Source organism: Solea senegalensis, unplaced genomic scaffold (genome assembly GCF_019176455.1).
Source record: "Solea senegalensis isolate Sse05_10M unplaced genomic scaffold, IFAPA_SoseM_1 scf7180000017642, whole genome shotgun sequence".
In the NCBI taxonomy this organism is placed as follows: domain Eukaryota; kingdom Metazoa; phylum Chordata; class Actinopteri; order Pleuronectiformes; family Soleidae; genus Solea; species Solea senegalensis.
This window is the reverse complement of record NW_025322473.1, coordinates 60,881-85,921: the sequence shown is the minus strand read 5'-3', so window position 1 is coordinate 85,921 and position 25,041 is coordinate 60,881. Positions and strand designations below refer to the sequence as shown.

At 41.9% G+C, this 25,041-nt stretch overlaps 3 protein-coding genes across 4 annotated transcripts; 2 read left to right on the top strand and 1 right to left on the bottom strand.

Moving 5' to 3' along the window:
• Positions 1-880: 880 nt before the first annotated feature.
• Positions 881-10,645, top strand: ddx56 (DEAD (Asp-Glu-Ala-Asp) box helicase 56). Of its 2 annotated transcripts, XM_044018663.1 has the most exons (14): positions 881-998; positions 1,948-2,109; positions 2,989-3,143; positions 3,379-3,549; positions 4,128-4,218; positions 4,341-4,582; positions 7,186-7,329; positions 7,669-7,782; positions 7,867-7,961; positions 8,497-8,570; positions 8,775-8,864; positions 9,466-9,571; positions 9,666-9,769; positions 10,237-10,645. In XM_044018663.1, the coding sequence occupies exons 1-14, from the start codon at positions 942-944 to the stop codon at positions 10,318-10,320; spliced, it is 1,689 nt and encodes a 562-aa protein (XP_043874598.1). In that variant the 5' UTR covers positions 881-941; the 3' UTR covers positions 10,321-10,645. The 2 variants fall into 2 exon arrangements, with proteins under 2 accessions (XP_043874598.1, XP_043874599.1); XM_044018664.1 differs by lacking the exons at positions 8,775-8,864; positions 9,466-9,571; positions 9,666-9,769; positions 10,237-10,645 and adding an exon at positions 9,577-9,659 and having other exon boundaries at positions 8,497-8,604.
• On the top strand, positions 4,932-6,462 carry LOC122764741 (homeodomain-interacting protein kinase 1-like). Its single transcript, XM_044018665.1, has one exon. It carries the CDS (start codon positions 5,124-5,126, stop codon positions 6,351-6,353), a length of 1,230 nt encoding a protein of 409 aa, XP_043874600.1. The 5' UTR covers positions 4,932-5,123; the 3' UTR covers positions 6,354-6,462.
• Positions 10,646-10,752: 107 nt separating the features above from the next.
• Positions 10,753-23,625, bottom strand: aebp1a (AE binding protein 1a). The gene is made up of 20 exons (XM_044018662.1): positions 23,048-23,625; positions 20,137-20,382; positions 19,598-19,657; positions 18,735-18,800; positions 18,267-18,326; positions 18,095-18,154; positions 17,690-17,767; positions 17,347-17,456; positions 17,085-17,224; positions 16,655-16,739; positions 16,442-16,586; positions 15,857-15,936; positions 15,648-15,771; positions 15,144-15,340; positions 14,683-14,856; positions 14,466-14,591; positions 14,140-14,386; positions 13,793-13,932; positions 12,815-12,914; positions 10,753-12,723 (listed from the first exon to the last, which is right to left on the bottom strand). The coding sequence occupies exons 1-20, from the start codon at positions 23,298-23,300 to the stop codon at positions 12,146-12,148; spliced, it is 3,069 nt and encodes a 1,022-aa protein (XP_043874597.1). The 5' UTR covers positions 23,301-23,625; the 3' UTR covers positions 10,753-12,145.
• Between the last annotated feature and the right edge of the window lie 1,416 nt (positions 23,626-25,041).

Sequence of the window (25,041 nt, the reverse complement as noted above, 5' to 3'; positions counted from 1 at the left end):
GCTCCACAGCTCCAGTGCAGGAGTCATATTATGCAGAATGTCCCTTTAAAAGGCTCCACAGGTTCACTGTTTGTCCAGCTCACAAGATGCTGCTTGTTTTTAGATGTGCGAACGCGCACGAGCGCGCTCTGGGCGGGGTTTTGTCGCCATCTGCTGGTCAAAATACAGCATTAGAAATAAATACAGCAGGGTGGACCGTGGAGGTATTTGCACGTTTCTTGCTTTCAAACTAAATCTTTGAAACGTGACGAGTAAAAAATAATGTTTAATTTAGTTTTATTCTCATTCTCTATGTTAATTGTATGATTTAAGGTTTCATTGATGAGACTGAGTCATTTAAACGGGAGAACATCTGTTTGATTGTTTGTTTTTTTGGCGGTTAAAATAATCAGATTTTAGATGAAGAGGAGGATGAAGAGGAGGAGGGGGATATGGAGTTTGGTGGCTGGACCAGTTCCTAGCAGGAGAGAACGCGCGCGCGCACAGGGCCAAAACAAACGGGAGGAGGTAAATCAAGGCAACACCATTTTCTGCTAACATACTTGTTACTTACTTACCTACTCACTCAATCTCTTATCCATTTAAGGTACTTTATAAACGGTAATATTGCAGACATTGCATTTATTTTTCCTCAGGATATTTGAGGTTTGTTCATCATTTGTTTTGTAAAAAGAAACTTCATTACAGTTATCATGCTATTATTTTACCTATCCGGTGTGTCAATCCGTGTCAAACTATTTTTAAAGAGTTTAATCCGGCCCCCGGATTAAAAAGAGTTTGACACCCCCGAGTAAGATCAACATTTTGATCCACAATCCATACCAGATGGTGGCGGTAATGCCCCGAACCTAAACAAAAACAAAAAAAAGGAGAAGAAGAAGGAAGTGACGTAGAAAGCCTGCGACGCACGTGTGTATGTGTGTGTGTTGCTCAGAGGAACCATGGCTGCTGAGAGGCTACAGTTTGATGAAATGGGCTTAGACGACCGTCTTTTAAAGGTAATAAAACTGTGGGACTCGACAAAGTCTGTGTTAAACTAACGGAGGGAGAAATGTTAACGCTGCTACTGAAGAGCGTCAGTTGTAATAGCTGCGGAAACACGTCACAGGCACAGCAGCCTGCTGTTTGCTAAACTACGACACGCGTTACAACAGAATGGATTTAGTTTATGTTCTTAGTCCTTAATTCACAGAAGGTTTTCCGTCTGTTCAACGAGTAATTCACAATAGAAATGACACACAGACAATAAATTAAACTGAAACTGTGTTAGCAAATGGTTCAAAGGATTAGAGATGACAATTAATACATTCAAAAATACAAACCAGAGCAAAATAAATGTGTAAAGTATGTATATCTGATATTAAACAGTTGTTATTTGTAAATGCATTTGTTGTTTTCATGAATACATTGAGTATATTAATGGTTATAAACATGTTGATTCAACTATGTTGATACATTATCAATCAGTTTTTTTTTCCCAGTTGTTTGAAAGCAGCTGTGTCACATTCTTTCTGGTTATGTTGACCTAATTGTCAAGTACCACAAATATATCACAATTTAACTGTGTCACTGTTTTCTTTACACATTTATAGACGTGCAGAAGTCCATTTTTAGTTAATACACCATTACTCAATATGTTTGTGCACATCTCAGTGCCACTGCAACAGACAATCAAATATGACATTTACCAAATGTCATATTTGAGAGCTTGCTTTACAAGGCTGACTTTTGAATGATGTGACCCTGATAGCCATATTGAATTTGCCTTAATTAAGTTCATGACATATTAAGAACAATGGCCACAAAATAATGATCTCAGAGAAAAAATTTGCTTTGTACTTTAATAAAATTAATAGATTAATGGTTTTGAGTGTTTTTAATAATTAAAGCAAGCTCTCAGATGTTTCAGCTTCTTAAATGTTGTGTCCTGTTTTTGTCACGATTCAGGCGGTTGCAGACCTGGGTTGGTCCCAGCCCACACTGATCCAGGAGAAGGCCATTCCCTTGGCGCTGGAGGGGAAAGACCTTCTTGCCAGAGCTCGAACAGGATCTGGAAAAACTGCTGCTTATGCTGTACCTGTCATTCAACGCATCCTGAACTCCAAACAGGTGAGTGCATCTCAAGTTAGTGTTTCATTCTACACGGCGATGACAGCTCTGAAAGTGTTTTGCATCTGTGGAATATCTTAGGGCATGACTTCCAAAAAATAATCGATATCAGCGCGATATCAACTGTTGAGAATATTTAAACTTATCAGAAAGTCGACTTATCAGAATTTGAGTCGAACCAGAACGTTATCGACTGATTAATCGACCAGTCGACCGGGACTTTACCGCCCTAGTCTCTGCTGCAATTCACTTTTTACTTTTATTTGAACAAAGAGCAAAGCGTTATGCTGAGAAATAATTTTTTAAAAGCTTTTTGCATATGGCGTGTTGAGGCATCTCTTTTGCACTTTTTGTTTACAAAGGTCGTAACTGACAGCTTTGCCTGTTAATGAATACAATTTTGTTTGCATCCATTTTATTTATTGTTTTGATTGTGTTTGGTTTGTATTCAAGTGTATTTTTTGTTAACAGAGACTGAGAGTCCATTTTATTTATTGTTTTTGGTTGTGTTGTTCATTTATTGTGTATCTGTAAAATGTCTTCCACATCCAGTGTTAACTATTCTTTAGAAATAAAGCCATTGATCTTGGAAATGGTGTACCTGCATTATTATGCCATTGTCATTGTAGATGCAAGATGTCTCAGAACGATAATATTATCGTTGATCGCAATAATTTCTGGGACAATATACCGTTGTGCAAAATTCTGTTTATGTATCGCTGATGGAAAAGCAAAACCACGTGCTGAGTCGCTCCATGCCGAGTCCAGCTGTGTCGGGCTGTCTCGTGGAAAAGTGAAAAAGTTGTTGATAGTGACGGTTTTCAGAGTGTGTCTCTGTGCTGTTATCCTTCATCCTTGTGTTGTTGTTGTCATGTTCAGAGTGTCCGTGAGCAGGACGTCAGGGCTCTGATCCTGGTCCCAACCAAAGAGCTGGGTCGCCAGGTCCAGACCATGATGAGGCAGCTGACGGCATACTGCTCAAGGGACGTGCGAGTGACTGACATTTCAGGAAAGGCCGATCTGTCAGCACAGAGGTCAGTCTGCTCAAGCACTTCTTATCTTTAATATGTAAATATGTCATTGTGTCACAGTCGCACACAGTCCGGGGCCCTGTTGATTGTTATTTATGTAAAAAACCTCACCACCATGTTTGTGTTCACCCCTGAATTTGGTGCTAATCAATTTGACATTTGTCAAATCAAAAATGCACCTGTACTATTCTGTAGAAATAATAAGGAGGTTTCATGTTGCCTGCTGCTCTCTGGACAGACCTATCTTAATGGAGAAGCCTGATGTCGTTGTGGGAACACCATCGCGTGTGTTGGCTCACCTCAACGCCCAGAACCTGGTCCTGCATTCATCGCTGGAGACACTGGTGGTGGATGAGGCCGACCTGCTTTTCTCTTTTGGGTTTGAGGCGGACCTGAAGAACCTGTTGTGGTGAGAGTTGCATTAATATTGGTGTTTAATCGACTCTCGATGTTGTTCCCGTACCTCGTCTTGGTGTTTTCAGCTATAATGCTGTTTTCGCTTTGTGCTTCTTCCGCTCGTCTGCTTAGTTGTGACGTAGTGTGTCACTCTGTGTGCACTGCAGGAATGTCACCGCAGACACAAATTCAAAAATAACTGATATACTGAGAAACACAGAGCGAGAGTCATGTGGAGACTTAATTCAGGAGAAGCTGACGTCCTCTGAAGAGCTGCAGTTTCACAGTGATGTGAAAGTGTTTTTACACTTTTAGGATCCATACACTGATATATTTTTACACTAAATATTTATTTTTAAAAGTTTAAAATTGGATTTCATGTTGTGATTTGATTCACTCAGCTACACCTGTCACTTTTACTAAGACATAAATGTAAACAATCACATTTTACAAAAGTAACTTTGTCTAGAAGTTGAACTGTTTATATTTTCTCCTCTATTATCTGCTGTCTTTCACATTCCTTTTTTTTTAATAAAAAAAGCTCATGGGTGTTTCTTTTCAAATCAACATGCTGTGTTTGTTTTATCATAGTCATCTGCCTAAGATCTACCAGTCGTTCCTGATGTCGGCCACTTTCACTGAAGATGTTCAGGCTTTGAAGGAGCTGCTGCTTCACAACCCAGTAATGTCATTGCTTCAGCCTCAGAGAGGTTTCCTGTACATTGCCATATATCAGCAGCTGCACAGCGTGTGTTCTGGGTCCTGACGTTGGTCTGAATCCCTGTGATGTTTGCTTTTTCTCAGGTGATTCTGAAACTGCAGGGCTCTCAGCTTCCAGACAGCAGCCAGCTCCAGCAGTACAGCATCAAGTGCGAGGAGGAGGACAAGTTTCTGCTCATCTACACGCTGCTGAAGCTGCGACTGGTGCAGGGAAAGACGCTGGTTTTTGTGGGGACCGTGGAGAGATGCTACAGACTGAAGCTGTTCCTGGAACAGTTTGCCATTCCTGCCTGCGTGCTCAACTCTGAGCTGCCTCTTCAGTCCAGGTAAGAGGAGAGTGCAGGTGATGTTGGTGTCACACACACACTCACACACACACACACTGAATTCTCTTAAAAGTTAGTTTTTTCTTCTTTCTTTACTCTGTAAAACAAAGAATTATTAAAATCGTATAATTTTGATTTGTGGACAAAACAAGTTGTTTGAGAAGATGATCGCTCTTATCAACAAGTTAGCTAGCAGTAAGCACTTGCTAGGTAGCTAATGTCTGCAAATTGTGTTTGCAGTAACTCATAGAAGGTAAGAAAGATAAATACTTCCTTCTCCCTATTTTTTCAAAGACATGCACACACACACACACACACACACACAGAGGACATCAAAGACATTAAAGGCATTAAAGGACGTATGGGAGGGGCCTTTATGACATCGCGTGATGTCATTTTTTCCAACACACACACACGACATCAAAGACATGAAAGGCATTAAAGGACGTATGGGAGGGTCATAAAGGACTCTTAGAGCATTCTAAACATTTCAGTGTTCTTCAACGTTGCGCCTTCAGAACTGGCAGATCTTGTCACCACCATGCCTGTTTTGAGCTCTCAGCAGCAGGAGGCCCAGCTTGACACGGCCTTCAACTTTAACTCAACTGTCCACGGTGGAGATTTGCTCGTCTCTGAATCCTGCAGCTACCGGGTGCAGTCTTTCCTGGGGCAGGGCACCTTTGGCACTGTTGCAAAGTATGTGAGGATCAATGACATGAAGTCTGTGGCCATCAAGATGATGAACACTGATGACAACTATGTGCAGGCTGAGCTTGAGGTGGCTGCCTTGAAGAGACTGCAATCACTCAACCCAGACCGGTGCAACATTGTTCGTTGGTACGAGGATTTTGTCGACCAAGGACACCTTTGTCTCGTGTTTGAGCACCTGGACACAAGTCTCTTTGACTATATGAAGGAAAGACAATTCCATCCTCTGCCTTTGAAGCATATCAGACCAATTGTCCATCAGCTTGCCAATGCTTTGCACCACTTGAAGGCTGCTAAAATAATACATGCAGACCTCAAGTTGGAGAATGTGATGTTGGTGAACCAACAACAAGAGCCCTTTAGAGTCAAGGTTATTGACTTTGGCCTTTCGGCTCCTGAGTCTGGTCATGCCGTTGGCTCATACGTCCAGAGCCGTCCTTACCGCTCTCCAGAGGTCATTTTGGGACTTACTCTCTCATGGACCATAGACATGTGGTCTCTTGGATGCATAGCAGCTTTCCTGTATCTCGGTCACTTGCTTTACTTCGGTAACAGTGAGTATGATGTGATCAGGAACATAACGCAGGTTCAAGGTCAGCCACCTGACAGACTGCTCTCCGCTGGCTGCAAAACTGACTGCTTTTTCCAAAGAAACGGCAACTATCTTTGGAAACTCAAGACGCCAGAGCAGTTCCAACGAGAAACGGGGATCACGGCGACAAAGCCGATGTCAAACTTTTCCTCACTGAATGACCTCCTTCACACCAGGCTCCTCAGCAGCCACAGAGGAACAGATCGCTACCCAGAGAAGAAAGATGTGTGCATGTTTGTAGACATGCTAAAAGAAATGTTGCAGCTGGACGTAGCCAAAAGGATCACACCTCTACAGCTGATGCAGCATCAGTTCACCAGCTTGGGGCACATCACCCACCTGTACCCCTACAGTCACTATGTCAGGTCCAGTGTTCAAGTGATGAACGCCTGCCAGATAAGAAAATGTGGAAAAGCTGTGCGTGCATCACGACGGCAGTGCACGGCCCTCAAGAGCCAACAACACTCGTAAGCTCCACTGTGTCAACCAGATTTATGAAGGGTCACGTCACAGATCCTGCCACAGCTGCAAAAATGCTTTTAATGTAATTCTATTGTAAATAAATATGTAAAAATGTAAAATTTAACTATGAAAATAAATGTCTTTTTTTTTAAAAATATTATTTGTATTCTTGAAAAAAACGCAGAAATCCCCTCAAAATGCATCCAGATTATTTACACGTTTACAGATGTGATTATGCACACACACACTTATGTAGAGACATTTAGCGTGCCTGAATTAAAGCTCAATTTAATATTTTCTTGGTGATAGAGGCCGGCTGATACGGCCCAAAAACCTTTCCCTGGTACTACTTGAAACTTTTTTAAATGTTATTACCCAGATAGAAATATAATTACACAGATGCAGGTGTAACTGCTATAATATTGGCTCCATACTAACGTACTTTATGCGGATAAACTGATCTCTTATTTCTTTCTTACCTAAACAAAACTGTATATGTAATATGGTGCAAAATTACATCAGCATTCCTGTCAATTGTCTCCATTTTGCCAAATTAGGTTGATGACCTACTGAATTAAAATGTGATTGACAGCTGGTTCACGTGGTGTATAGCAGTGACTGTGGCTCAAGAGGCAGTTATGGATTATTGGCTGTGACTTTCAAATCTCAGCAACCAAATTATCAGGCCGATAATCTTGTAGTGTGAACTGAAATCGGAATCTGGTCGTGCATCTTAGAGGCTTCTCTCATTGAACTAACGTTCCAAAGTAAGCAGCAGAAAATCTTCCCCTGTACTCTTAAGTAAACACTCAATAGCTTTGGATGTTTTTTCTCCCTGCAGGTGTCACATCATCACCCAGTTTAACCAGGGATTTTACAACTACATCATTGCCACAGATGAACAGAGTCTGGCTGATCCCACTGCAGCGCCACAGACGACTGCAGGCAAAGGGAAGAAGAAGAAGACCACAGAGAAAGGAGGAAAGTGAGTCTCCCTCGTTCAACTTATTATGTTATTATTCACCACTATTGTCATCAATGTTTGTTGTATAATGTGTGAATAGGGCTAGTCATTGTTGGCTGTTGGTAGTAATATAAAAAAACAGTTCATGACAATTCTCACCATGGTATTTTGTATGTTGTATACACAAATGTTGTCCCAGACAATTATTGAAAAAGTTATTTATTGACTAAGTAATTATGCAGCCATAAACAAAGAGTAATAAAGCAGCAAAGTAAAATAAAATAAAAGTATCTCCACGTGTTGGTGATACTTTTTACAGAAGTGATTTAAAGTCTCCTGTTTTGTTATGTTGTTTTTAAGGTCTAAGGACAACGAGTATGGAGTCTCCAGAGGTGTAGACTTCCAAAATGTTGCCAGTGTCATCAACTTTGATTTCCCCACCACTGTGGAGTCGTACATTCACAGAGTTGGAAGGTGAGCGGTGTTTGCACTGCAGTCACACTTGCTGTAGGTTCTGGTTCCTCGTCGCTCATGGTCAGTATTTGTTTGATTTTGCAGAACGGCGAGAGCAGACAACCCAGGCACTGCTCTATCGTTCATCTCCCACACTGAGCTGGGTTTACTGTCTGAAGTGGACGAGGCTCTCACAGGAGGTAACGGAGGAGATTCTATTTTTGTTTTTACTTTAAACATATAATGGGCGATGTCATGCGAGTCATCACACATGAGTGAACACTGGAGGAAACAAACCCCAGGGTGGGCGTGACGACTGACCTGCTTGGTGTGTTTACTTCATTCCCCACTGCCTTATTTTTAAAGAAGCACATGTTGCATTGACAGGTGAATATCACATCTGTCCCACAGGTCTATTTTTAAAACCCACACCTGCTCATACTCGTGATTCTCTGTAACTGAACCGAAAACACAAAAGTCAATTAGCCGACAATAAAAAGAAAAAGTATATGCTCCATGTGTGCTCACAGAATATATCAAAGCCTCTAAGGGATCAAAAGATATATAATGAAAATGAAAAGGTAAAAAGAAGGCTTTTTTCTTTGATTAGTAATGCTCACATGGCTCTGACCAAAGGTTTAAAAGAGAGAAAGCTTCACCAGTGACTTTCCTGCTGCTCTGTAAGGAAACGCTGATAATCAGGAGATGTTTCTGTTCATCTGTTTTTTTATTTAGATCATGCTGATTCTGTCCTGAAACCTTACGAGTTTAAAATGGAGGAGATCGAAGGCTTCAGGTACAGGTGCAGGGTAAGTGTCCACACACACACACACACACACACACGTCATCATTTCATTACCATGTCAGGTGTCGCTGTAAACCTCAGGCTCACCCCATTTCTTTTTGATCTTATGCAACAAGTGGCACAAAGAACGCTCATCATCTTTAACACATAAGTCGTATGTTATGATCAAAGTTTCATTTGAGCTTTTCGGGACTTTGTTTTGTCGTAGGACGCCATGCGTTCAGTGACGAAGCAGGCGGTGAGGGAGGCCAGGCTGAAGGAGATTAAACAGGAGCTGCTTAATTCTGAAAAACTCAAGGTGAGTGACGGTGACTAATCTGAGTTCATGCAGTATAATCTGTGTAGGGATGCACGATAAATCGTTACAAAATCACAGTCTCGATTCACAACCACACGTGATCTCATTTCTAAATGACAACGATTCTTGTGTGTCACAAATAAACAATCCTGGTTTCCTCGTCGCTGCGTTCTCTCTGTCAACACACAAAAGAAAAAGCGCCTCCAGCTTTGATTACAGCACTCATTCACTGTGGCAATGTTTCAAAAAGCTTCTGCAATGTCACAAGATTTATTTGCGTCCAGTGTTGCATTCATTGTTCACCAGGATCTTGTATTGATGACGGGAGAGTCGGACCACAGCACAAAAGCATCTGACGATGATTTTCAATCATTTGGTCCAATGATCGACAGAATTGTCAGAAATGTCGATCATTGTTTCTCAAACCTGGAAATGATGAAAGGTCTCGTTTTTGTCCACAAACCAAAATGATTCCGTGTGAATGATTTCATGACTCAAAGAAACTCAAACCTATTAAAGGATTTAATTCAGTAATGGAGTAAGTGTTTCAGCCCTAACGTACAGTGCAGTATGTGTTAACTGATGGCATGTTTCTGCTCAGACATATTTCGAGGATAACCCCAGAGATCTGCAGCTGCTCAGACACGACAAAGACCTCCATCCTGCTGTCGTCAAACCTCACCTGAGGAACGTCCCCGAGTACCTCAGTGAGACACACACACACACACACACACACACTACACTTCACAGTATCATTGCTGCAAAGTTGCCTGAGTGACTTATCATCACTTACTCCTCCAGTTCCTGAGTCGCTGAGGGGCGTGGTCAATCCACTGTCCAGCAGGAGGAGGAGGAAGAGGAAGGAAACGCCAAAACCTGAAGGAGTCGTTAAGACCAGTTTTAAGGTGAGACTCAAACTGACAGGTGTGTCATAGACTGAGGGTTGTGTTTTTTACAATGAGCAAAATCAAATACATGTGTATTATAAAAGAAATACTGTTGTGTAGGGATGTCACAATTATAGTTTATATCTATTATTTTCTTTGTACGATTATTGTCAGAGAAGGAATCACGATATCACGATTATTATACGTTAATTTATTTCACAACACTATGAATGTGTAAAATCATTAATTGTTAAATCAAGTAATGGTGACATCTGTTGTTGCTCTAGTAATTTTTATCATTTATTGTCATCATTTGTGTTTTAAAATAAAATGTGATGTGCTGTGTAGGGCTGAAATAAAATGAAGTCAAATAAAACCACAAACAAACAAAGAGTTTCACAAATGCTGTTTCACAAATGCTGTTTCACAAATGCTGCATTAGTCGTTTGACTGAAGCAATCCAATAATCTATTTTGTCTCTGTAGAAGAACATCAAGGGGGCAAACCCACTGAAGAGCTTCAGATACAGCGGAGGCAGAGGCAGGAAAGGCAACACGAGCAAGTCATAGCTGCTGCAGCACTGTCTCTCTCAGCGGTGCAGAGGACAGAGTGTGGTCTCCGTCTTGTCCCCCAGGTGAGACGAATATCAGCCGTGTGGACTTTGTTCCACACGCTCAACAGGACACTGACAAAATGGACTTATACTGACTTGTGTGGACGGAGTAGGAAATATGAGGAATATCAAGTTTGAACAAGGATTTCTGTCAAATCCTTACATGTTGATGTGGAACGTGAGCGGAGACTGAGAATTACAGTAATAATACCTACTGTCTCACAAGCAGTACAATTTATGTCTGTGTAATATTTGTATTAAAATAAAGTAAAGAAAATGAAGAGACTCTTGAGTGTTTGGATCAGAGTTGCAGGCTGTAATATAATCCGATTATCAGGCAGAATTTAATCCTTCATCAGGAACTTTAAATCACATAAAAGGACAGATATTTTAGAAAATAACTATTTTAATAAAATGCATTCAACACTACATTGATTCAGTTTAACTGTGACCAGCAATCACATCATGAAGCTATAACAGAAAGACGCCATGTACATGGATCCCGTTTGTATTGTGATTTGTCATATTTAGTTTGTTTGAACAGAAACCCAAATAAACATGAGCCTTCTAGTCTCTGCTCAACAGAGGCTTTCTGCTCCACACCTGTTCTAAAAATCAAAAATGTCTTCTAGACTTAAAGGGGCCTCGTTGAGGTGGTTCAGAGTGAGGCACTGACGCACACAAGGTTATCTGATGAAGACACACAAATGAAAAGTCCTATACAGTCTATAAACACTACATTTTACAATTAATGACCATGTGACCAGGATGTGAGAGAGGGTTGCATGTGTCTGCTCTCATTGAGTTTTTATAAGTAGGTGGTTAATGCATCAGTTTGTGTGTTGATGTAAATCACTGTATCTGACTGTAATATATTGCTAGTGTCGCTTTCATATGGTGAGTCTTTTATCACTGATGTCTGTGCTCGTGCTGCTCCTGCTGTGCTGTGTGTAACTGTCAGTTCCACAGACTGTGTATAAAATGTCAACGTAGTCGTCCGCATGCAAAGCTGACGCCGCTTTGAAGCCTTTGAGATTTGCGATGTTACTGAATCACCGTGACGGCGTTGCACGGACATGACCTCACCCACCGCTACGTGTATGTGCCTTGCATTGACTTCATTTCAGCGTCGTATTTTGTTTAAATAAAGACATGAAACTAGCATTTGAGACCATGAACTCCTCAGGAAAATAGAAGAAGAAGCAAATGTTCTCATGTGCTGCGTTTCGAGCGTGGTACGGTTCGGTTTGATACTGATACGGTGCGGCGTGTGGACTGTGCCCGAAGGCCACGGAGCGCGACATCATACCGGCGCAGCAACAAAAAAAACCCCATCACATGACACGATAAACAGTGAAGGACAGTGAGCAGCTCTTTATTTCCTGCTCTGTTGATGAGAATAGACTGCAGGCCATTCCCTCCACTTCCATATTTACACTTATCGCAAGCAAGTGATGTTTTTCTGTCACGGGGGGAGCCAGTGGAGCTCCACCCGTGACTGTGCCAGGCTATTTTATTCAGGGGAAGGGTGTACCGTACCGTACTGTACCAAACTGAACCGTTCCAGTTGGTGGAAACATGGCTGTAGGCTTTCCCTTAGACTTTCTTTCAAGCATTATATTTGCAACAATAAGCTGCAAAACAGAAGACTACGTGCACTTTTTATATCCGGTCTGCGGTCAGTATCAGGTTTCTAGCGTTATAAAGCTGTGATGTTGTTGCAGCATCACATAGTGGTGAGTAAGGTCTTTGTGTGTCACATGACTCGTACAGTGCAGAGATCAATCGATGGTGAATTCAAAGGCATAGTCCTGCGTGGGCACGGAGTCAAAGACGATGCTGTCAAACGGGTTCTCGGTCGACCAGTCGTCCACGGGAAACCACGAGTCGTACCAGGACGTTGTTTTCTCTGTTTCTGGCGGCAGAGTTGTGGTGGTGGTTGTCGTTGTAGTGGTGGTGGTGGTCGTAGTGGGAGTAGTAGTCGTACTCGAGCGGCCTCTTAATCTCTGCAGACGCAGCCTGCGGAGACGCATGAGCTTGAGCCGCCTCAGTCGCTCTGCATTCTGGGAGCTGGCGTGACTCTCTGTCCCGGGATCAGTGGTGCCCACTCCCACCGCGCTGGCCACGGTCGTTTTCACGACATTCGCTTTGGGGACCAGTCGAATGGGCCTGTTGCCATTCAGCGCCATGATCTGTTTGATGCGATCCCAGTTGGATCTGGCCAAAGCGAATCCACATGGAGTCGCTCCGGAGTCGTAACCCACCATGCAGAGTCTGGTCTGAGGCGTGTAGCCGTCAGCTTTGGCCGTCACCTTGTACTCCCCCGGATTCAGGAGCCGCCAATAATCACCACCTGCAGCTAAAATGACATTTGTGGGGAGCTCACGGGCGAGGATCTGGATTTTCATTCAAATACAAAAACCTTTTAAATGACGCGTTTCTGGACTTACCTGTTGTGACATCATGGCGTATTCCATCCACAGATATTGTGGCGTTGGGCAGCGGATTTCCCTCCACGTCTCTCACTACTCCCTTTATCCCTCTATGTACCTGCATAGGTAAAAGTCATGTAAAAGAATTCCTCAGGTGGTGACAGACAGATGTTATGCCCTGGATCGTTAATGTTCGAATTTATGTTTGAGTGTCACTTTTTGATTCATACATGTCTTGTAATGTGACTTGGCAACTTGGCGGATTTGTCGCTAAATCTGGCGACTTTCCAACTCCTCCTAGCGACTTTTTTTTGTCAGAAGCGACTAATGACAAATCTAGCGACTTTTTTGTCAGAAGCGACTAGCGACTTTTTTGTCAGAAGTTTACTAGTGACAAATCTAGCAACTTTTTTTGTCAAAAGCAACTAGCGACAAATCTGGCGACTTTTTGTGAAAAGCGACTAGCGACAAATCTGGCAACCTTTTTTTGTCAAAAGCAACTAGCGACAAATCTGGCGACTTTTTGTGAAAAGCACTAGCGACAAATCTGGCGACCTTTTTGTCAAAAGCAACTAGCTACAAATCTGGCTTAATTTTTTAGCTTAACAAATCTAGTGACCTTTTTTGTCAAAAGCTTACTAGTGACAAATCTAATTTTTTGTCAAAAGCACTAGCACAAATCTAGCGACTTTTGTCAGAAGCTTAATAATCTAGCGTAAAGCAACTAGCGACAAATTTTTGTCAGCTTACAAATCTAGAGACTTTTTGTCAAAAGCAACTAGCTTAATAAATCTAGAACTTTTTGTAGAGAGCAAATCTTTTTGTCAAAACAACTAGCGACAAATCTAGCGACTTTTTTGTCAAAAGCAACTAGCGACAAATCTAGCGACGACTTTTTTTGTCAAAAGACATGTAAATCAACATTAAATGTATTCTGACCACAGTAACGTGAACCTGCTGGAAGGGAAACATTCAGTTATCTCATCCCATTCTCACTTGTTCAATAAAGGACAGCAGAGCCTCGCGGTTGTTCTCCCACTCCAGGGGAAGTTCACTCTCATGGGGAAACTTGTCACAGCCCAAAAATATGGAAAGCTCAAAGCAGTTGGTGTGCAGGTAGCTGAAATCATTCATACCTGAGAGACAGTGGGACACAGAGTTTACGCAAGGATTGAAGTGACACAAACTTACGAAAGCTGCTTTTCAGACTTCAATTGAACTCCAGAAATTCTCTGGATTCAGGTTTGGAGTCGATTGCTCACTAACGAGAAACATCAATGTGGAAAATTGCTCATTTACAAATCCAGTCCTTTTATATGGCTCGGCTGTGTTTCAACACTTACTGCCGACCACCGGCTTCCAGGAGGCTCTGTTGGCGATTCCCTGCCCCCCTGTGACATCATCGCCGTGGCAGGAGCCTCGGTAGGTCTCAGTCATGGTCAGGTGGCTGTGGGCGTACGACATGGCCAACCATCTGAACATGGTGTCGTCCGGCGTCTCCCTCGGCGCTCCTTCGTTCTGCCGCTGAATGCGAGCCCACGTCTCCTCGTTCATGTCGCCGTTGCTCCTCCATCGCCTGTTGTCGGTTAACTTAATCAGGGCAATGCGGCGTTATTATACAGGTGCTCGGTTCCTGGTACATTTAAAGATTATGATGACATGGTCTTACAGAAACTAGGGGGCGCTGCATGTCGAAAGGGTATGCGACCAGTTTTTCTCCTCCTTGTAAATTAGCTCCAAGCACAAATGGGTTGCGCTCCATCCAAGAAATGATGGCTTTGGTCTCAGTGGCCATCTGTGAGACCAGACCAGACCAGAACAGAACAGAACAGAATGAATACATGAATGTTAGAACATTGCTGTGGATTCTTTGACAACAAACTCACAGAGGAGTTCAGATGGTTTTCTGGGAGGGGAATGTGATGGTTGGGCACGATACGAGGAACCCAGCCTCTGTCCTCCGCGCCCCACAGGATGCTGTTGAGGTCTGGGAAATTCTGGAAAATGTCGTAACCCTCTTCGGTCCAGTGGCCCAGTGCCCAGTTCCCCATCTCTGAGCCCTGATTGGACAGAAACGGGGACCTGAATCAGGTCTATCCTGACATTTTAGACCAGTAACTCATTTACTAAATGAAAGAAAATATGTATTCTAAAACTCAAACTTTCAGACTTTCAACGTTTCCTCTACAGAGCTGCTCTTTTACCTCACTGAACCCAAAGTGACTATTACACTGAATAAGAGACGTACATTTTCATATAATATTTCATATTTTAAAACACTGATGCGGTATAAATGTAAAAGCCGCTGGTCACATGTGACCACGCGGCAGCACCAGGCTCATCTCACCATTTCAAAGGCCAGCTCGTAAGCATCGGGGTTGAGTGAGGGCACCAGGTGTATTCTCACGCCGTCCACCAGGCGGCGCACTCTGGGGTTGTCGTCGTTGTACTCTTTGCACAGAAACTGCATCAGCAGGAGGAGAAGCTCTCGGCCCAGTGCCTCGTTACCATGGAGACCAGCGGTGTATCGAAACTCCGGTTCACCTGGTGACAGAAACCTTTACTGGCACTAAAAAGGACCAATCATTTTATTCGGCTATAAAATAAGGTTTTACTTTAAGGAAAGATGTTGAATTGAAAAACTGACTGGGAACATTATTAGAAAGCACAACATACACATTCATTGTTATGCAGATGACACACAGCTTTATTTATCAATGAATATTATTAGAGTCAGAGGAGGATTGAAATGTAAGGAGTTATGATTATTAGTATTATTCTTAGTATTATTATAATACTAAGAATAATAATAATAAAACATCTAATACAACATCAGCTGTCTGTCACTCACCTGTCTCATGTTCTCCTGGGTTGTCAGAGATCTCCATAGCATACATCTTCAGGCCCTGAGAGCTTTTGCCGATGTTGTAAATCCTGGTGATGTTTGGACACTCTTCGTTTATCGTCTTCATCATCTGGAGGAGACGAAGGAGACGAGAACAGATCGGTCACATGGTTGTTCGGGACAATAACCGGTGTATTTATCACCTGTACACCGACCTGTCTCATCTCCTTATAATTGTGGTGTCTGAAGTCCAGGTCGTCTGTTGAGTTCACTTCATTTTCACTTTGATAAACGGCTGAAAGAAGCAACACACTCACTCTATTATGATGACATCAATACAGAGTTTGATGAGAAATGACTGTGGATGTGGATTTTAGTCTTTAAACAATCAATAAATGTATTGTATATATTAGAGAATATTGAGAGTTATGTATTTTAGCTCCTTATATGGACGTCCTGGGTGTGTGTGTTTATAGGTCATATTAACATATTCAGGCTTTAAACAATGCAGTTTTTTGTTGGTGATTCATTTTATATCACATTTTTAGTAGTAAAGTAGCAATAATTCACAAAATGGAGCGTTTTTCTCTTCTTTTTGAGGCCGAGTGAACTTTGAACTGTGACGTGTTTCCAAATGTCACAGTTTCAATCTGATTTAAAGCATTTTGAGGACTTTTTGTGTTTCTATAGTTATTATAAAGTAAAAATGATGATTTTTGTTTCTGAAATAAAGGATCTAAGACACTCTATGTTGCACATTTGAAAGAAACACGTGTTGGAGTGTGTGCTGTGATACTCACTGGGGAACTGACAGGCCAGGATCTCAGCTCTGAGACACAGGCTGCCGTTCCAGCTCTGAGGCAGGATGCGGATGTAACGCGCCACCACAGGGATGATAAACTGGTTCATCACCGGCGTGTCCTTGTCCACGTTTCCATAGAAAAGCTGTGGGAGTGGTTCACAGTCGTTAAACAGCAGAATCTTTTATTGTCCTCTTTCAAACGTCCACTCACCCATTCAGCGTAACCGTCGTGAAGCACAGTCCAGTCGTGGCTGTCGTTACTGAAGGACACGTAGTACGACGACACAAAATCCTCACTGGGAAGAAAATGACACAAGTCTTTATTGACTTGTATGAAAGCTCACTTTTCTTTATTCAATCGTAGACTTGAAATAATAAATAAAACTCAAATGTGTTGATTTTGTGTCTTTGGTGTTTGAATCGATCAAAGCCACAAACGACCCCGCAGCTTCTGTGTCCCTGTGACCTAAAAACACAGATTTTCTCTCTGGGCTTTGGTGCGAGAGAGTGAGTGGTTTACTAACTGAACAGTTTCCAGTCAGAAAAGTCTAAACATGAGATGACGCAGTGAACATATTCTTAAGCTGGCATAGATTTTATTATGTGCGCTTTAGTGTTGTTGAAGTTACAGAGCGACTCACTGTTGCTCTGAGTTTCTTCCCTGACTGATGACCCCGGTGAACTCCACCTCTCGCCGCGCATCCACCTCAAACCAATGGTTACGCTCCTCCGTTTCTGCACACCACGCGCCGCCGTACAGATCGTCGTCATCGTCCGTACCCTGCGTGTGAGCACACACACACACACACACACACACACGCGGCCTTTAACTCCAAAAACACACACACACACACAGAACCTGTTGGATCGGCGTAGTAGAGCTTTAATGCCCAGAGCTTTTACCTGCATGTTGAGTCGTCCTCTCTGAGCCGTGAAACCATAGTGAGACTGAGAGGAGGCTCGCAGCTGGTCGTCGTCCACGCGGTGAGATTCCAAACCCAGCGGGGGACACTCTGAGGGGTCACATGATCACACTGCGTCACACAGAGTATTGAGCACAGCGTTTGCAGGAAGTGACAGTGGTCTTTGCTCGATAATAGCACTGACAACCACATTCTTTCTCCAGGTGAAATGATTCATTCCATTTCTCAGTTTTCATGTGGACGTGGCAAAAATCTTATCCTTTAAAAATACTTACCCGCCTTGTCTGTGGTGTTTAATATCAGGGATTAAAAACACGTCTTACTCTTTGGTTCCACGGGCACAGACATCAGCCTCAGCCTCTCCTCCTCCTCTTCCTCCCACTGCTTCCTCAGTCGCTCGGCTTGCGGTGAATGGATGGAAAAACAACGTGCGTCAATTAGTGTTTTCACGTAAACCTTGTTCTCCACACGGACGCCGCGACCATCGCCACACAAAACATGTCCATACTAAAGCAGATAATGAAAGCAGAATGTCTCCTGAGATCATTATGACATCACACAGCTGCTGTCCCAAACTGTTTTTTATGTCTATTTGATTTCTATCCTACTTATTAATGACGACATTAACTAAACACGTTCCTGTGTAGATCTGCGTTTCCACAGCTACTGTCTATGCTTTAGAAGACTGTTGGTCTCCTTGTGGCTGTTCTATGAATACCCAAACAAACCTTTTTCTGCCTTTTCCTTTCGAGCTCTCTCCTCCTCTTCCTCTTGTTTCTTGGCGGCCACTGTGCAGAGACAATCAGACACATGTCATATCTCTGTATACACTGGACTAAATAAATAGAACAGTAAATATAAAGCTTATCCAATAAGAACGGATCACAGTGGCTCACGTACAGTCATTGTAATCATACTCTTCATACCAGGGGTATTGATATGGAACAGTGGCGGTCTCCTCTGAAACAGAAGAAGCATATGCACTTTTAAACGTTTGATTATGCTCGCATTGATGGAAAAGAAATGTGGTTGACTCGTTTCTTAAATGATTGATTGGTGAGCACTACACGGTTCCTAAAGTGATCCAACAATGCTGAACAAGGACCATGTCCATGGCACAGTTATAAATGCCCCTCTATCATGTGCAGTTTCACCTGCTTACAGAGAACAACCATTCACCAAACCACCACACAGACATGCCCTCAATCAAATCTGGATTCAAACCGGTTCTTGCACTGAGGCAAAATGTCTAGCCACTGCACCTCTCTACCAAATCATATCTGAAAGGTGCCTAAAAATGACCCAACCCCCCCACAATAATCATGTACACAATCACATAAAATAAAAACATGGACTGCCACAGTGTACCTGGTATGTACATGATGGCCTCGGTGGTTGTGGTGTGTTTCCTGTCAGGGTGACGACCAGGGAAGACTGTGAGAATGAAAGCGTATGACGATGAGTTCGTTGTGAGGGAAAAACACTGACGACAAGAAAGAAAGAAAGAGAGAAAAATGTCCATATTCTTCTGTGTATTGTCATATTTGAGTCTTTCTTCATCTCTTCATCTGCTTGGTGAAACATTCCAGTGATAAATCTAATGAAGAACGGGAATTGCTCTGATTGTTGGAGATGTCACCTGCATCAAAGAGACAAGGCTGCAGTTTTATACACCTTTACCAAAAGGGACCAATTTAGCAGAAGAGCAGTGGTGAAGGTCAGTGTTAAACTGTAGTACTTGTAGTTCTTGTAGTACTTGTGGTACTTTGAGCATTTGAAGGCAGCAAGACAAGGTGTAGTAAATAAAAAGTTGGTATTTAAGCAAAAACAACTCAAAAGAAGTGGCTCACAGGCTTTGATCACTAAGTATTCTCAAAGGTCATTTAGGGTTCCAACATAAGGGTTGCGGTTTTGAATGCAGTCGTCAGTCTCCTTTTTGCTATGTTTAGGTCTCCACCACCTCCTGTAGGATATAATCTGACTCTTTATTTTGCAAACGTTAACCTGGTTAATAATAACCACCAAAATGAGTGTTTAATTAATGACTTGTTTATGAATTATTGATGGTATATGCAAGAAGGAAGTGAAATTTATATAAAACGTCACTTTCCAGGAACAAAATGGTGACTAATGCTGAGTGGAAAATGATATTCATGAGATTTCATAAACTTAAGCAGGTAGAGTTTTTTGTCACTTTAAGAGAGTAGTCATGGAAACCAGTTCACTCTTACCCAAGTCTGGTTCAACAGGCTCTTCCCAGCCGGGCCCCACTGGGGTCACAGGTCGAAAGACTGTGGGGATGAAGTGACACAGTTAATGTGCAGGAATTCATCTCTCATCTGTCTCAATGGACAGAGACTGTGTTTCATCAACATTTATATTCTTGTGATTTATGAATCTTTATCATGTCATTCAAATAAAACAATATTGTTTCCCTTTCTCCAGTGTTCAGTCAGATTTGACCCATTTTTACAAACTTCCTAAAACAGAAATATTATGTTTTTTTATTGCATCAAGATCTCGTGATATCCTCTATAATGTTCATCGAACATCCAACAGTTGGAAAACCTTCCTTTTAAACACATACATCCCCAACATCAAGGAACACTGGATAAAGGTTCCATGAAATGCAGTCTTTTTACTCAGTATATATAGATATATATATATATATATATATATATATATATATATATATATATATATATATATATATATATATATATAAAATAATGATCTCTTTGCTAAACCAATGAATGGAGAGTGTACATACGAGTGTCCCAGTCCAGTTCGATCGGCAGTTTCTCCTCCTCCTTCTCCAGAGGAGGAGATTTGGTCTGTGGCAGCACTGTAGTCGTTGGATTTGGTTTCTTGGTAGGTTTGGGCACCTTTGGCTTCTTGCTGGGTTTTGGTGGTTTGGGTTTCTTAGTGGGTTTGGGGGGCTTGGGCTTTTTGGTAGGCTTTGGAGTTTTCTGCTTCTTAGCTTTGGCCTCCTTGTCTGCGACTTTCTTTGCTCTGGCTGGAGGTGAAAAGAGGAAAAGGTGGCAGTTATTTGAAAGCCGTATATGAAAGAGTTAGTGTGCACATTAAAGCGACTTAAAGGCTTTTATCCTAAACATTTTATTACTTAAAGTTCTATGCTCTTTTATTGTGAAATGTTTATCTACAGTTTCTTTACGTTCAAACTTGCCAGTGAAAACTGAGACTCATATAAGGTCAACAGGACCTCATGCAGGACTATAACGGTCTGACTAAGCCTCACCATATGTTAGAGTGATCGATATTCGAGATGTAACTTTCATCTCCCACCACGATGCCACTAATCCCACACACAATAAAGACCAACCAAAAAAGCAAATACTGTATGTACTCAGTAAACAATCAATGCAGCAATCCAAACAAATACATAGAAAAAGAACAAGGCAACTCAAAATATCACAATAATCAGCCGACAACTCTACAGCGAACATGACACAATGATTATATAAGAAATAAGAGTGTACTGTATATGCTTGACTATATAATGTTTTCTTGAGTTTAAAGGACGAAACAAACAAGTAAACGGGCCGTTAAGTGTTTCCAGACGTGCAGAGATGCAGAGGCGTTTGCCATTACACCTTCTTATGAACATGAAAGTATAAAGTAGGTGGGTTCACATCCAAACTCTGCAGAATATTACAGACAGTTCACAGTTTGTTTGGTGTTTTTGATCTTTCCTTGTTCCAGAACCATCATCAGACTCCAACACAGTCACAGAGGGCGGCTTGTTTGCCTCTGCTGGACATACTTCCTGATGTTCCACTGGTTCTTAAACACAACAATCCATCGCAGCCAAATCCATTACTCACCCAGGGTGTACTGTGTCTGTGTGGCTATGATTCACTGGCCTCAGTCACCTTTTCTTGGCATAACACACAAGTATTTTACATGTTTAATGCCCAACATCCAAAACTCTCACTTTCAACGACTTTCAGTTTTTTCCTCCGTCACAGTTATGGTTTCAACACAATTGTTTTATTTTTTGGCCAAATAGAGTGTGTGTGTGTGTGTGTGTGTGTGTGCATGCATGCAGTCATAGTTGGACAAAGACTGTCCCCAAGGCCTCAAATGTTCTCAAAGTCTCATTACTCTGCAAAATACGGATTTTCAAGAAAGTCAAAAAGCCTTGTTCCTGGGACATTGTTTGACCGAAAAAGAATTATAATCTAATCTAATCTAATTCCGTGAAAAATATGAGTAACTTTGTCTCGTTACGATATAACACAAAACAAAAAGTGCAAACAAGCTAAAACAATCTTGTTCAAGGAAGGCAAATCTGAGCGTGACTTTTTTCCCCTCACTAATCATTATCCTTAGATTTAAGGTATAGATTGTTAAAGTCACCTCATCGTTCCTTTTTTTAAATTTAGCTGACTTGAACAATTTACACCGTAACTCTAACAAAGATGATTTGTGACAGGAAAAAATGAATGCTCTGATTTGCCGTTGTTTTACCTTGTTACTGGTAACTAAACATAGCTCATATATCTTAATGAGTTTCATAAAGTTTGATCACTTTTCTAGTGCAAAACTTGCTAGCTAAGATTTTTTTTTTAATTTTTCTGCAACAAATATGAACAATTTTCAACAACTCAGAAAATCAGTTTTTGCAGTGCAAGTCCCTTTGGTGGAAAATGTGCAACTCCATTATCACCAGGACTGCCTATGCTGCAAAGAAACCTAAACAAATATTAACAATATTAATTAATATATAGAGAGAATGTATAAACATATATATATATATATATATATTTACATGACAAAAGTAAATATATATATATTTACATGACAAAAAGTCAACAAATGTTCTCTTTAAGACCAGAGAAAGTAAACATATGACAGTACAAAAAAAGATGCACACTCAGCAAAGCTTTCCTTGACTAAACACAGTTTGAAAGAGATGAAAAATTGTTTCTGGTTTCAAGTTGTCCTAATTATGGCCTTTTATGTAACACAAATCAGCCACACATGAAAACCTCTGGCTACTAAGCGTGTGGTTTTGCTTCATGCAGTGGAAAGTTAACATTGAGAACATCACTATGACTGAGAGTGGGCCTCTCGTAAATCCCGTGTGCTTACTTATGGGAAATTGTAGTGGAAATATTTCTGCTGTTGCTCAGACTTTTTTTCACAGAAATAATTGAGGCACAGACGCCACTCTCACATTAAAAGTTTCTTTATTTGATCACTTTTTCCAGAGAATGTTGAACAGGTTGTGAGTACAACTTCTCGTGCCTGTGTTCTCGACAGAGGAGGCAGGTCATGCAAAGTATCGGCATCTGCCAAGAAAATGTCAGCCCACTGACTGAATCATCTGTCCCGTAGATATGAATCACTGAGGTATTTAAAAAAAAAACCCGAGCCCAGACCCAGCTGCTCTCTGAGACTTTATGCAGCTACAGAGACTTCTGAGAGGGAAGGAAATCTCTGCACGAGTGCACAAAGAGCTGGAGACTGAGCAAAGACTGATTGGAGCCTTTCCTGTCTGTGTATACTCAGCGTCCTGGCTTCAGCGCAGATGAGTTGGAGTCAGCAAAGGTCAAGAGAAATCACATTCATACTTGTTCAGTCATAGCCATAAATAGTTCAAATTAAAGACAGAAGACTGATGATTCATCACACCTGACAGCGAAGCTCCTTCTTACCTGCTTCTATCTCCTCGGGGGTTTTCTTCTTCTTTGGCTTTGTCTTGTCTGCTTCTGCCACTTCAGCAGGATCATCTGACATCCGAACATCACCTCCATCCTCCTCTGGTCTCCTGTGTTTGACCCGTCCTCTGGTTTCTCTCACCTGAACCTGATCACTGGAGAGTTTGTGTCCATCTCGCTCTTCTCCTGCACAGACCAGTGTGCAGCACAGGGTCAAACCGACCCAGATGATCAGCACATCAGCCCTCATCTGATCCACGCCAACACCAGACTGAGAATAAAAAGGACCAGACTCCAGGAAGAGCTTTGATTCTCAAACTGTCGTCGTAAAAGTAACCGTGGACTCCAACATCTGACCTGCACATGCACAGCGTCGACTGTCCCACGTCTCACATGAGGACATGAGAGGGATGTGTTGTGGAAGAGAACAAAAGGATGAGGTCTGGAAGCTTCTTCCTCTCAGATGGAGGCTGGAAGTTTTTAAAGTGGAGTCCTGGCAGAGCTGCAGCAGAGGAAATGCATCTGTCTGGTGTGGATTTTCAACAACAGCAGACACACCTCCCTGCTCCCTCCTCCTCCCCTCGAAGAGAAACTCTCCTTCATGGCCCTTCACCCCCTTTTCCCCTCACCCGTCTCTGAGTGAAGGGGAGGAGCATCTGCCACATGTGACATTCCTACTTGTGAAGGAGGAGAGACAGGAAGAAAGGAAGGAGAAAGATTTTAGGACATTTCACTGTCGTTGGTAGTTGTCTGCACGAGGACTAGAGCAGAGAGGAGCTGAGTGATTGTTCAGACACATTTGGAAAGACAAAGAATATGAGAAACAGCTGAGCTTGCACATTTCTCCTTAGTACAACAAAAACATGAGGACACGTTTCTCACAAGAACAGTGAGAATAACAAACGATTGTTATAAATACCCTTTACTTGTTTTGAAAAACCTCAGCACGTTTCCAGCTAAATTATGTGACCCCAAAATGTCCTCAAAAGGTAGAAGACATTTTGCAGCTGTTGAATAGTCACTATATTTAGAGAGAATTCTTTCCGCCAGGTAAATAAGTTCCTGGTAATAAACGTTCTTGCAAATGTTGGTTTGAAAGGACTAATAAAGAGGGGGAAAAAATCAGTGGATAAAAGCTACTGCTTACTACCCTTAATCTGCTTTGCAAACATTTAGTTGTGTAAAAGTCCAGTGTGTAACATTTAGAAACATGATTGTATGAGTGTAAAATTAAATATAAAAAGTCTTCATGCAGGGGTCTTGCTTTATGGAGGCCACCACTCCAACAGTTCCTGTCCACTGATATTGGCACTTTTCCACTGCACCGTCCCAGCACAGTGCGACTCAGCACCTTGCTTTTTTCATTATAACTACTTTTTTTAGTACCTGCGTCAGACTGCCGGCCTCTGATTGGTCAGAGAGTGTCGTCATTGGACGACACAAGAATCAAACCAAACAATGCCAAACTGTAGGTCAGTTAAAAAGACTTAAAAATCCTGAAAACACGTGTTAATCTAAAATCTCAATATTTAACAGAGGGCTCTGGTGCACATAAGTGATCATTTTGTGGAAACTCCCCTTTAAAGAAAATGCTAACAACAGCTAGTTTGTCAATAGGCTAACTTCTCTGTAAGCTATAAATACATGAACAACATTCTGCGCTCATTTTTGGGCCCCTGTACTACCCATTTGTTTGGGGCCCCCAACATTTCCTTGAACCGCCTCTGTTTGCCGTTGACGGAAGTGAAATCTACTGGGCTGTGTTTCTTTAAGATGGTCTCACTCTCACCAGAACTCTGGTGTTCCTGCAGATACATGTTTGCATGTTTCTCCCGGGTAGATCATCAAGTGCTTTATCAAGCACCGTGGAAACAAAGCTCTTTGTTTCTAATAGATTATGACTCATTCCTCAGTTTTGGCCGAAGCGTGTGCGTGTGTGTGTGCATGTGCGAGTGTCCTCTATCTTCCATTTTGTCCAATCATTTCCTGTG